Consider the following 14,302-nt stretch of genomic DNA (forward strand, 5'->3'; position numbering starts at 1 on the left):
TAAATGATACCCTAAATGTCTAACATATTCAGACAAAAATTAGAATAGAGATATAAAATCGAAGAAGCTAACCATTGTTCAAAACAGCCAAAAGCAAGTAACCACCTGCAAACAGCTCACAGAGCCTTGGGAAAGAAGAGGAAATTGCCTGTCAGAAAAGGCTCTCTTTGTAAGACTGGATTAGCCTCCTCTCCTTTGCTGAAGGTTTCCCACTGACTTCAAAGTCTTCAGATCAGAGCAAAGTAGAGCTCAGCTGAATAATTGTGGTGGGGCAGGGGCTCTCTTAAAGCGATTCTCTTTGAGCTCTATCTATGATGACATTATCACATTATCAATGATAAGAAGGCTTCAGGGTGAGACTAGGAGACATGAAGGAACGCACTCTTAAGCATCAAAGAGACAAGAAATGCATTCAAATCAAAGCAGAATGTTTAAAGTCATGGGAGAGTGATGCAATTCCTTGCTGTAGGAGTGACTGTGACAAATAAGAAACTGTTCCTATATGAGATTGGCTTTGCTAGCTTTCACCAGTGTCTGAGGGAAACACACACACACACGCACACACACACACAGCTGAAAAAGAGAAATCTATTACTAAACCCAGCATAATACAACAGCGTAACATTGACACAAGCACAGCATACGGATTGGGGTCACCCAGTGTCCACAAAATAATGATACCCTGCACGAAGCAATAAAACATGCTACTGAGGTATGATGGCCCAAATTGTGCAAATGCATCAGACAGCCTTGTGGCCTGGGAATAAAGTGACTCCCAAATATTCATACTGCACTGAGAAGTTGAACAGGGATGGTATTTTTAGGATAATCTAACAGTAAGGTCTGCAATGTTGCTGGCAACAACAACAGAAAAAACTAATGGATAGATTTATGCAGTTTCATGAACCAGCGGGACAAAATGGAACTATCTATTTCCCCATGCCACACAATAAAGGTGATCAGTCAGAGCTGAAAATCCCATTCTTATGAACTGAGCTAGAAATGTGATTTAATGTTCCTGGTAACATATCAATTTGAAGACCTGAAGACCATTAGAATTAGGAAAAGATTCAGTGAGAGAGAGAGAGTGCAAAGAAACCAAGATTTGAATTCTAACGCTCTTAAACACAAGGCTGAAGGTTAAATGTGTTGATAGATATTTAGCCAGTGCAATGAAAGGAAAGAATAACACAAGTTTGGGTTAAATAAGAGAATGGATGTGTTATGAGATACAAGAAAGCACAGCAGGATGACATAAAAATAGAGAAGTCTACCAATGTTATGTACCTTAAAGGCATAGAATAACATCTTCTATTTCATTTACCATTCAGGAAGTGTGACGGTCTACAGCGTCTGACAATAGAGAAATCTTTTATCTGCTTTTTACATCAAGAAAATCTTATTCCTTAGCTCTGCTAGCTTTCTTTCTCAAACTGTTACATAACCTCTATGCAGGGCACGGTCCCTGTGGGTAAAGTCTTTGGGATGCAACTTAAATAGCTTTGGGCCTTCTCTGCCATCTCCCTTAAGCACACTAAAGGGAGGCTGGATAAAACTCAGCTCAGTTGCACAAAGACAGAAAACTGTACCTGCTTATTTTCAGACTGAGGTTAGCATGAAGCCCTAAATGGTCTATTCTAGCCATGCTGAGCCCTCCCCTCCAGCTATCAATTAGCCCTGCTGTTTTCTTAAGCTCTTGGCTACCCCCCTGCTCGCTTCACAGATAGAGGGCCAGCAGAATCCCTCCTGTTAGAAACCAAAAAGCAGTGGGAGCCTGGGTTTGTATTGTATCAACTGTGCCTTATAGGAGGTGTCTAGAGAGAACTCATTGAAACTTCTCTGGAGTGATTTTCCCAGGAGCAAAACATTCACTCTCTATGGACAGTAGCAAAAGATAGGCCAGATTCTATGCATACAGTCACTGAATGATTTAAAAAATATTAGTGGAGCCCATAGTATATGAAAATTTTAAATATATATAGCAAATAAAAATATCTAGCAAATAAAAATTTGTCATATGTAGCAAATAAAAATATAAGATGCCCAGCTATATTTGAATTTCAGACAAATACAAGTCTTTTATTTGGTATACATATGTTCCATGTGATACTAATAAAACAAATATAAATTATACAAGGATTTTTATTTTTTAAAGTTCATGGGAAATGTGTATTATGAAAAAGCTATTGCAGGACCAGCAGGTGGTGTAATGGCTATTGTTGCTGGACTCCCATATAGCTGACCATGGTTTGAGTCCCAGACCCGTGGCTTAAACTCACGCTGGTCACATATGTATGCATGCATGCCCAAGATCCCGAGAGAGAAATGGAGGAGAAGGGATCGTGGTGTGACCATCCCCTTTGGGGGCTGATTTCTTGCTTTCTGTCTCTCTCTGTCTTTCTAGTGAGCATATGCACTCTATAGCAAACACCTCTCAAAAAAAAGAAAGAAAGAAAGAAAGAAAGAAAAACCTATTGTATAGATTTCAGAAATTTTTACATCATAATAAGCTCATACTTTAACTCCATTTTGCAAGAACTTTGGGAAAATAATGTATTGTTTATCTGAAATTCAGTTTTAACTATGTGCCAAGTATTTTATCTGACTTCTCTAATTGGGAGGAGTCAGAAGATTTTTTTTAATTACTTTTATTCATCATCATTATTATTTTAATTTGACCAAAGAGAAACAGAGACAGAGAAAGAGAGAAAAAGTGAGAAAGCAAACCACCATGTCCAGGACTTGAACCACAGCCAGCCATGTAGGAGTCCAGTGTACTCAACCGCCACGCCACCTACTCGCCCCTAAGAAGAGAGTTTGGAGAGTGAGTGAGATTGGACAACAAGGAAAGGGCGTTGAACAGTGGGCAGCCCTATGTAACAAAAAATGGAAGTTGGGTATAATTCAAGAGCCAGCTGTTTAATTTCTTTTAGGAGAATTATCCTGTTCAGTAAACACCTGGTAGGGACATTTTGTTTATGGAAACGTAGCTCTGAGTCTGATCCGGATAAGCATGGACAGATGATAATAAAGCTGAACTTCTCTGTGCAAAAAAGAAGAAGAAATTGTCATATTCTGGTACATCCCTTCGAAGGAGACTTAGAGGAGGATTTTGAGGGGGACAGCAGCATGGTAGGGAGCCAAAATAAAGGAGGAAATTTTGACTAGGGAGAAATTTCCTACAGAATTTCATATAAAGGTTGAAGGATCTGAAAGAATCCAAGTGGTCAAATACTCCATTTTACATCATCTTTGCTGTTCTGTCATCTACGTCTCTCCATTGCCCAAAATCTTCAGTGAAAGTCTGTGTGTAAAGACCAGCAGGTGGCATAGTAGTTAAGGCACTGGACTCCGATGTGGCTGACCACAGTTCAAATCATGAACCTAATGACTTAAAACTCATGCCGGGCACATGTGTATGTATGTCCAAAGTCCCAAGAGGAGAATGGAGGAGAAGGGATTGCAGTGTGGCCATCCCCTCTGGGGGGTAATTTCTCGCTTTCTGTCTTTCTGTCTCTGTCTCTCTGGCAAGCACACACACCCTATAGCAAACATCTCTTTAAAAGAAAGAAAAAAGTCCATACCAAGCTGACCTCCTTGGAAAGGCATTTTAAGACAGAGGAAAATTACAGGTACTGCATTTAAGTTCATAGGACAGACGGGAGAGAGCAAGCTTAGGACAAGATGCCAAGATAGAAAGATCCTGGAACAGAAAACTGAAGTGAAGGCAGAATGTGTGAACACACACCCCTGAGAATTCACATAAATCTTCATAATGATAGACATGTGATCTGAGGTTTAGGCCCTTTTATTTAAATCGAAACAAACAAACTAATCGCAGCTAACAGCCAGATTCTGAGACATAACACAACCTCTAGAGATGAAACTTCTGAGACTTCAGAGGATAACAATCCCGTGGATACATCTCCCAGTATTCCCGCTTTACTCCTTTTTCCTCTTGATAACTACTTTTTGCATATCTTAGCATCTCTATCAGTGTCCATTTAATCTCAGAGAGAGATGAGGTAATTCTGATTGATTTACTTTTCTCTGTTACCACGTCAAGTGAGAGACGTGATTGAGCTGTCTCAGTTTCATGATTCTGCACATTTGCACAGCCATCAAAGTTTAAGTGAGAAATATTGCTATGCTCCTGTCCCAGTAACACCATCTATTTGAATGTGTATATACTGGGCTGTCAGAAAAGTCATGATGTATTTTTTACTATGTGTTTCTACGTAAAAGTGCATCATGACTTCCAATGGACAACCCAGTATGCGCCCCTCCAGGAGTCCCCCATAAGCTCAAATGTGCACATGATTAGGTTATTTTCTAGTGTGTGAATTTAGTCTACAATCTATAAAAAAGCCAATGAAACACTTCTGGTAACTGCTTGCAATATTTATCATTTGTGGTTCCAATGTTTTCCCAAAAGCCAAGTACTTAGTTATGGTTACAATGACAAATTAAGAGTGTAGTGTTATTTCCAGAGTAATGACCTTAGAATGATTTCATTTGACTAACCACTCGATGGTTTGGGAGCGAGGGTTATTCCTTGATTATAATAATTGATACTTTTAAAAGTTTTCTTCTGATAGGAAATCCCATTCAGAGAAGAGAGCATCTATAATGGAAAAAGTCGAATGAGTCATTGGGGACCTAAGAGAATGGTCACGATGTTTTATTTATGTTTAAATGATTATGTAACTCATAACATTTAACACCTAACACTCACAGTTAGAGGGAAACTGGCTATTGCAGTCTTGCAGTTAGTACGCTGTGTCTCTCTTACTGTCTCCTGAAAAACTTCAAGAAAGAAATCAATGATCTGACATTATCTGTGGACTGTGTTCACGATCTTGTTATATTCGTTGCAGTGTTTGACAAATCAACAAACCTAAGGTGTTACTTACTGTCTTTATTTTGAAAGGACATGATAATGCAGAGCTACCTGACTAATCCCCTGGTTAACTATTCCAGAGCTTCCCTAATGTGGAATGTTGACGATTTCCCAAGGGGCTGTCTCCTGCCCCTTTTACCTAGTAACGATATTGCTCATTCTAGCTCACATTTATCATGACCCTTTGAGCCATCTCCAACTGAAGGCATCTGAATATGAACTAGTCAGTTCTTCTTTGAGTTTTTGCAGAAATGCTCATTTCTGTTTCAAAAACTCAAGGCAACAAACCTTTACTTCTAGTTGGGACCAGCAGGTGACGTAGTGGTTACATCTTTGGACTCCCACATGGCCAACCATGGTTCAAGTCTCAAACCTGGTGGCTTGAACCTCACACCAGGCATGTATGTGTGCATACCCAAGATCCTGAGAAAATAAAGAAGAGAGTGTGATGTGGCCATCTCCCAAGGGGGTGATTTTTCACTGTTTGTATCTCTCTCTCCAGCAAGTGTATGCGCCCTAGGCAAAAACCTCTAAAAAAAAAAAAAAAAGGAAAGAAAGAAAGAAAACCTACCTTTAGCAGCAACACTGCTTTTTAATTGTTCTTATTTCAGTGCTTTTATCAGCAGATGCATATACTTCTATCAATCTGCTCACATTCATCTCATAATATAGCTTTTTATTAATTCAATAATTAGCATGCCCAGGTGAACACATGCATGTGCTTGGATCCACTCAAGGTGCTGGCTGCTTCAATAAAAAAAAAAAAAAAAAAAAAACTCTGCCCCTAACATTTATAGTTCTAATAGTCTAAAAGTGCTTATTCATCCAAGTCAAAATAAATTCCTTAGTGATGTATCTTTCTTGCAGGCTACCAGAATTTTTAAACGTGTCCTCTTTCTCTCTCTTTTTCTTTTAGAGAGAGATTTTTTGCTATAGAGCACATGTGCTTTACAAAGGTACAGAATAAGAAAGAGAGACAGAAAGTGACAAATTACCCCCCCTCCGTATTAACCCCCTAAGGGTAATGGCCACACTGCAGTCCCTCCTCTTCAGTCTCTTCTCCGGATCTTATGCACACACATGAGCCTAGAGTTTTAAGCAGCCAGATCCAGGACTCAAACCACAGTCAACTACATGGGATTCCAGAAATGTAACCATTACGCCATCAGCTGGTCCCAACATGTATCTTCTTAATAAAGTCACTTTCTTGTTTTTCACTCTGCCTCTGTTTTTTTTTTTTTTTTTTTTGGTTTGTTTGTTTGTTTATATTGTCCTGACTTCTTTTTTCACATTTGTTTATCAGAGAGGCCTAAAGTAAGTGAAAATAGAATATTTCCACTTTTTTAATAATTAAAATTTGAGGACAAAGGTTGGAAACACAGTCTATAATCAAATTTCAATATAATATTATGATTTAATTTTTTCTATTCTGTCTTTGACATGTTTTTGCTCACTGTCATAAAAATTGTCTGTCTAGAGACATAGATTCCATTTCATATAGGATGTTTATCAAAATGAAATGTAAATGACAAGATGATACCAAAGACACACACTTTTCATCTATATAAGGGGCTTCAAAAGTTCATGGAAAATGGGGGAACCAGCAGTTAGCATAATGGCTATGTCACTGAACTCCCACGTAGTCGACCATGGTTTGCGTCCTGGACCCGGTGGCTTAAAACTCACACTGGGCACGTGTGCGTGCGTGCCCAAGATCCCAAGAGGAGAATGGAGGAGAAGGGATTGCGGCGTGATCATCCCCTCTGGGGGGTGATTTCTTTCTCTATGTCTCTCTCTGTCTGTCTGGCGCGCGCACGCGTCCTATAGTGAAAACCTCTCGAAAAAAAAAAAGTTCATGGAAAATGGAATTAAATACTACTTTATTTAGGTACAAAAATATTTTTAAATCCATGCATAGTTTTTTTGTAATCTATATTTTCCATAATCTTTACAAAGACCCACTCCCATGCAGTGCAGGGTGCGGTTACAGAGCAGAAGAAGCCTCCTCCAGATACCGTGTTTCTTTTCCTGTCCCCAGATGAGTCAGGCAATTCAGGGGCAGTGGCAAGGGCTAGAATATTACAGAACAATGTTGACTCTGATCATCTGCCAGGTTTAACTGAAGTCAGAAGAGTGGAAAATGTTATGAGCATGGTGGAAGAGCTGTTAAAGAGCACACTAGCAAATAAGAATCCCTCAGGGACAATTCTTACACTCTCGAGGTCACTTCCTTACTGTCTGTGCACCCGGCCTTTCAGAAAGGAAGGAGTACAGAGGCAGCCCAGACATCAGAGCAGTCTTTGTAGCTCTATCTGTCCTCCTCATCTTGCCGTATTCACTGAGTCCTACTTTGTGCCTAGTGCCAATCAAAAGTAACAAACAGAGCTAAGGTGGTGGGTAAGGTCGCTGGATCCCACATGGCCAGGATTTGAGTCCAGGAACTGGCAGCTTGAGAAACATGCTGGGTATACATGTGTGTGTGTGTGCCCAAAATCCCAAAAGGAGAAATGAGGAAGAAGGGATCGCGGCAGGACCATCCCCATGAAGGGAGGGGTCCTCACTTTCTCTCTCTCTCTCTCTCCTCTTTCTCTGTGTCTCTCTCTCTTTCTCTCTCTCTCTCCCTCCTTCCCTCCCTCCCCCTCCCCACCAAGTGCATGTGCTCTCTAGCAAAAATTTTTTTAAAAGAAAAAGTAACCAAGGAGTCCATGGAGGGCGAGAGCCAGGAGCAAGGTCAGAGAGGGGAAAGGCTTGACTGGAGACACCAAGGATGGAAGAGGTAGGACAGAGTGAGAGAAGTGCACAGTCTCGTTAGGAATGAGGGGTCAGCAGTACTCCGGTTCTGGTTCCAGGCCTGAATTATAGCTAAATAGCCATTTTTTCCCTTAGGTGTTTGCCATAGTGCACATGTACTCACCAGAGAGAAGCAGTGAGAAGGAAAGTCAGAAATCATCCTCCAAGGGAATACCACATTGGAATCCCTTCTCCATTTCTTCTCTTGGGATTTTGAGCACACACACACACACACACACACACAGCATAATTTTCAAGCTTCCAGGTCCAGGACTCGAACCACAGTTGATCATATGGGAGCCCAGTGCCTAAACCACTGTACCACCTATGGGGCTCTGTGTAACCATTTTTAAGACAAAGTGGTTTCCCTGGGATCAGCAGATGGCATAATGTTTACGTCACTGGACTCCCATATAGTCAATCACAGTTCAAGTCCCAGACCTAGTGACTTAAAACTCACACCAGACACATGTGTGTGTGCATGCTAAAAATCCCAAGAGGAGAATGGAGGAGAAGGGATTGCGGCATGACCATGCTCCCAAGGGATGATTTCTCGCTTTCTGTCTCTCTCTCTCTCTCTCTCTCTCTCTGTTTCTCTGGAAAACTTTCTGTTGATCTCTGTTCCTCTGGAAAGCCCATGTGCCCTATAGCAAAAAATCTCTCTTCAAATAAAAATAAGAGAGAGAAAGAGAGAGAAAATGTTGTTCCTAAGTATTAGTGGTTTTTACTGTAGTCACTTACGTCTGTCTGGATCTTATTATTAAAGTTCTCAGCCATATGTTCATTTACTCTTCCGAGCGTTAATGAGAAGCTGGAGTGGATCAATGCCCACACCAACTGAGCCCTTAAAATTAGAAACTAGAACAGAAAAGAACCAGAGCCTCTCCACACCCATCTATGAAACTGCTGCAAGCTGGAGGCATCAAAACTGGTATCTTCCAGACAAATGTGCTTGCTCTTTCTTGTTTGTTTGTTTATTTTTTGATTTTTATTTTTTTGTTGTTTTGGGGGTTTTTTTGTGGTTTTTTTGGTGTTTTTTGTTTTTTGGGTTTTTTTTTTTTGCTATAGGGTGCATGCGCTTGCCAGAAAGAGAGAGAGAGAGACAGAAAGACAGAAAGCGAGAAATCACCCCCCAGGGGGAATGGCCATGCTGCAATCCCTTCTCCTCCATTCTCCTCTCAGGATCTTGGGCACAACACGCACATGTGCCCGGCATGAGTTTAAGCCACCAGGTCTGGGACACAGATCGTGGTCAACTACATGGGAGTCCAGCTACACAGCCATTACACCAGCTGCTGTTCCTGGTTGCTCTTTCTCACTCTCTTATTTTCTTCCTTGTAAGGTTTTGCCATAGGGTACATGCACTCACAGGAGAGAGACAGAGAGAGAGAATAAGAGGGAAAGTAAGAACTCACTTCCCGGGAAGAATAGCCATATGTCAATGCCTTCTGCTCCTGGAATTTTGGGCATACACATGCAGAGACACCTCCCCCTGGTGTGATTTTTCAAGTTGCCGCATGTGGGACTTGAACCCCGGTTGGCCATGTGGAAGTCCAGTGTGGTAATCACTATGCCATTTGCTAGCCCCACAGTTGTTTATCCTACCACTTAACATCATAGAGCTTTAAGCTGAAATGGATGTCAGAGAACATCTCATCTCACTACCCTTCCCAAAGCCCACAGAAACAGCTCAGTTCACGTGTGGCCAAACCTGACACCCAAGTTGTCCAATTTCTCCAGTGCTGCACTCTACTAAAGATCTCTACTCTTCATAGTACCTATTGTATATCAGGTAGCATTCTAAGCATATTAAGGTGTTACTTTACTTAATCTGACAACCACCTCCATGGTGAAGTTTCATATCACTGTCACCATTTTCAAGTGAGAAACCTGAGACCTGATACGGACAAGTAATTTAGTCAATCCCAAAACTGACAGAAGAGTGGGACTTTCTACTCGGAACCCACATACTCCTGTGTGTTTCTTCTCCTGTCATCAACCTTTTCCTTCCTACAGCCCAAGAAAACATCTATAGAGAGGACTGGCTCCTCGGTGCTTCTCTTGGCCCCCGTTCATTGTGTAATAAATTATTGGGTCATTGGAAAAGTCATGACACATTTTTACACAGAAAAAAAAGACATCACGACTTTTCCGATGACCCAGTATTACATTCTGATTGGCATCCATTACACATATAAAGTATCAGAACACAAGGTTTCGAATTTAGTAATCAGGTTCTCTCTCTATAGATGGGCGAACAGAATAACAGCTTGTTTGTCCTCATTCTTTCCAAGAGCTCTGCTTCTTGAAATGTTTCAAGCACTTTGATGCTTCAGAGGAACTGCATTCTCTCCAGTTTCAACTCCTGTAACTCAAGTGAAAAGGAAAAAAAAAAATCTATCATGGTGAAATAAGAGGAAAGATAGTAAAGAGTGTATAATTGTGAGCTGAATCTTTACTAGTTCTGACAAAGTGATTGCCAAATTGGCAATAGAACCCCATGCCAGAAGCAGAAATGTGTGTGAAGCTGCCGGCTCATCCTGTCACACGCCTTGCAGCTAGGAAACTCACATCATGAATAAGCCACCAACCAGAGCTGCCCGAGTTATCTCATTTCTTTTACAACTTTCTTATATTTCTGGTGCAAGTAAAACCACCTTTTAAGTGCATAAGCCAATATATAAACTTTTTTTTTTCTTTTCTGATGCACAGAACCTGAAGCGGGTGGCTGAGACCTGGATGGACGAATTTGCCGAGTACATTTACCAGCGGCGACCAGAGTACAGGCACCTCTCCACAGGGGACATCTCTGCCCAGAAGGAGTTGCGTAAGCAGCTCAAGTGCAAGGACTTCAAGTGGTTCATGGCTGCAGTGGCCTGGGATGTGCCCAAGTACTACCCTCCAGTGGAGCCCCCATCTGCTGCCTGGGGGGAGGTGAGGAAAGATCGCATGAAACTGGTGCTGAACTACAAACCATGTCCATCTCTCATAGCCTTAGGTAGTAGGAGAGACTTTGCTCCTTACCCTTGCAATCAAGCATGATTAATTTAAATAAATTTCCAATCTCCTTTTTTCTTTTAGAATTATTTAATTTTATTTATTCATTCATGTATAATTTTTTAAATTTGATCAGAGCAAGATACACACACAGAGAGAGGGAAAGTGAGAAAGCAAGCCACCAGGTCCTGGACTCGAACCATGGTTGGCAATATGGGAGTGTTCAGCGCCTTAACTTCTATGCCACCTACTGATCCCCTCCAATCTCCTTTTAAAAAGTATTAGGAATGAGGATTCATGGGACCAGCAGATAGCATAATGGTTATGTTTCTGGACTCCCATGTAGTCAACTACAGTTTGAGTCCCTGACCTGGCAGCTTAAAACTCACTCCAGGTGTGTGTGTGTGTGTGTGTGTGTGTGTGTGTGTGTCCACAATGCTGAGAGGAGAATGCAGGAGATGGGCTTGCAGCATGGTCATCCCCATGGGGGGATAATTTCTCCCTTTCTGTCTCTCTGTCTTTCTGGCAAGCACATGCATCCTATAGCAAAAATCTCTCTCTAAGAAAAAAAGAAATGAGGATTCAATCCAGAGCTACTAACCACTGTTGACTCCACACATAGATTTCTTTTAATACACCTGGGAAAAGTACATTAAAATTATTTTTATTTGAGATTAGTGAAATTGCCTTAGGTGTTTATAGAGAATGTATCTGTCATGATGCTGATAAGATAAGGGTGACCTGATAAGATCCATAATAAGATCCCCCACTGTCTTCTGTGCCCAGTCCTCACTATTTGCATATGCACATACAAGGCGGTAGAAGGGCTTGGCTATTTCATAAACAGGATATGTTTTACAGAATCATGAAGACATGTATTTCCATAATACACAGAACTGTGGGTCATTTAGAAGCCATACAAGTTCATTAAATTAGTAATAACCTTTCCATCTCTGAACACTTCTACTTAATTTCACTCCACAATCTAAAATGGGAAGAACCGAATAGACCCAGGTCCCAAATTTAAAATATCTATCTTTAGGCATAAAACAGATTATCGCGCTGAGTTCAGTTCTATTCAGTAATGTTACTATAGCATTTTCCCTGTAGAAAAGAGTGAACTAAAGCAAAGACTGAAACTGGATAGGGTGGATTCAGCCTAACAATGCAACCTGCTTTTAGCAGAGGATATCAGTGGGAAATGCATGCTGGGCTGCACGTTAGCACCATCCTAGTTCTCTAGCGTTTCAGAAACCAATAGTTAGCTGTCAGGTATTGTAGAGGAGCCTTTTCATCAGCTATAGTGTGTGGGAGAAGATGCCATTGTCTGGTAGAGTCTGTGGTTGCAGAGCTTTGAAAAAAGGTTGTCCCAGGGCATGGTAGGAGAAGCCAGAGTAATCAAGCAGTATTCTTACTTGAGCTGCTCCAGTTCCCTACAGAAATTGTATTCACTAAGTCACAGATGTGCTGTTCATTTTGCTGAGAGAGTCTAAGAAAATGCTGTTCTCTGCCTGGAGCAGGGACACCCCAGGCATGAAGAAAAGAGTCAATGCCAACAGTACATGCTCCATCTGCCATGTTTTTGCATGTGCACGTGGCCCTGACATTGTCACCTTAAGTCAGCCAGTAATTGCATCTCATCCTTTGCATCTTAAACATTTCATTGAAACTTCCCTGGAATATTCATAATACTAGTCTGCTTGTACTCTTTATAGCTATCTGTCATGGGCTTAATCTACTGCCATGGAGCTCTGAAGTAAATACCACAAAGAGCTTCCTTAGCCTTACACGTTGAAAGACACAGGAATTTGCCCCTAGTAAGCACTGACTTTCTTCCTAAAGGATTTTGGTTAAGGTTCCATTTGCCATCTCGCTACGAAGACTCACATGCAGACCTGCTAGTGACTAAGAGGTACACTTAAGGACCCCACAGCATGACTGTGTGACTCAGTGTTGGGTTAAAATCTCATCAATCTTTTCCCTGCCTTATGTAGAAATATAAAATGTTGCTCTTACTCTATTGCTACTTCAAACTGCAGCTGAACAGATTCTTCTAACTTTATCTGATTAAACCGTAACCTATATTTATAAAGCACCTTGTCTGGAAACAAATTCAAAGCTCCCACTGAAGTGTTAGAAAAGAAATAGCTTCCCAGAGATAATCGAGACAAGAACGATCTTAAGAGTAGGCAGGTCATGCCGGGGTGTTTTCTCCCACACACTTGATCGCCTAGTCGCTTTACAACACCGCCTGGTACCTGGGGACTGGGGAATGTTGCAATCATCATGCCTCTTTCTTGTTTCAACCATCAGATGTCAAGATCAGGTTTATTCGTTTTGTTTGGATTTGTTTTTGTTTTGTTCTGAGTTTACATGATGACAAATTTCTTTCCCCAGGGCTGCAGAATAGTAACAACTAAAGATCACTTAGAGGTTTAGAAAAGAAAATGGGGTAGAGTTCAAGGGCCAGCTACATTCACTTTCAGTTGCTAAGTAAAGATGTGATAGCGAGCAAGAATGAAGACAGAGAAGATTGGGAGAAGACAAAAAGAAAGGAAATCAGTAAGCAACAAGGGTTTGGACTAGTGCATCATTTTGAAAAGTACCTATTTTCCAGGGAGAGCAGTTCCCGGAGAATATCAGTGTAACATTTACATTTAATGTAGAAGGCAAGAGACGGATTTGAACTATAGCTCGATCTAAATGAAATGATGAAAAAGAAATACCATTTCCCATTGATACTGGAAAATAAACAACCTAATTCTTTTCTTTAAGCTTTATATTTATTTCTCCTATGGTTGCAAGAGAGGGAAACTGGCACTTCCGGCAGGGTTTTCACACCACAATCCACCCTCCACCTCAGCTGACCCAGGTCATATCAAGTGCACCTCCAGCATCCATGGAAAAGTCCCAAGACACAAAACCAAGACCTTTCCCATGTGGGTCCGATTGCATTACCGCCCCACCACTGACTGTGCCTATATTTCTTCATAGTGGTTAAAAATTACTAAAAGTATAGAATGTATCTGTAAGCCAACTTCATCTCTAAAATAACCAAAACTTCCAAAATTTTTATTCTTGTACAATCTCTTTTCCCTTTCAAAGGTCCTCTTTTTTTTAAAAAAAATAAATAAATTTTCTATTTTGGGATAATTTTTAAGTGTACAGAAATGTTGTAAAGATAGTATAGAGAGTTCCCATAGATCCTTAGCCCAGATTCTTCTCATTTCTATTTGCTACGTTGACTTGGTATATGTATCAAGCTAAGTAATTCACATTGGCATGGTACTATTTACTAAACTATAGGCTGTATTGATTTCATCAGTTTTGGGGAGGAGGTTCTCCCCCAGTAATGTCCTATTTCTTTTCTAGGATCCAATCTAGTATATGAGAGGGCTTTATAATTTCCTATAAACTTTTAATTGTTAAAATGGGCACCACGCCTAAATAAATGTAATAGGTCAATTGCTGTTTTAGTTAGAAAGTTAAAGGTGGCACGCAGACTTCACGGGTTTTTTTAAAGCAATTATGGGAAGGAACCACAAACCTCCAGCAATGTAAACACAGACTCCTTTATGGGAAACCTATGCCAAGCAGCAGGGCAACTCGCCGTTT

General features: G+C 40.8%; 1 protein-coding gene across 1 annotated transcript in view; it reads left to right on the forward strand.

Moving 5' to 3' along the window:
• Positions 1-14,302, forward strand: part of LOC102497216 (polypeptide N-acetylgalactosaminyltransferase like 6) — a 214,630-nt gene that overhangs the window by 141,127 nt on the left and 59,201 nt on the right. Inside the window, exon 5 of the mRNA XM_027771040.1 lies at positions 10,403-10,624. Coding sequence (XP_027626841.1) covers positions 10,403-10,624 — 222 coding nt within the window. The remainder of the gene's footprint in view (positions 1-10,402; positions 10,625-14,302) is intronic.

This window comes from Tupaia chinensis, unplaced genomic scaffold (assembly GCF_000334495.1).
Source record: "Tupaia chinensis unplaced genomic scaffold, TupChi_1.0 Scaffold000179_1, whole genome shotgun sequence".
Lineage (NCBI taxonomy): Eukaryota > Metazoa > Chordata > Mammalia > Scandentia > Tupaiidae > Tupaia > Tupaia belangeri.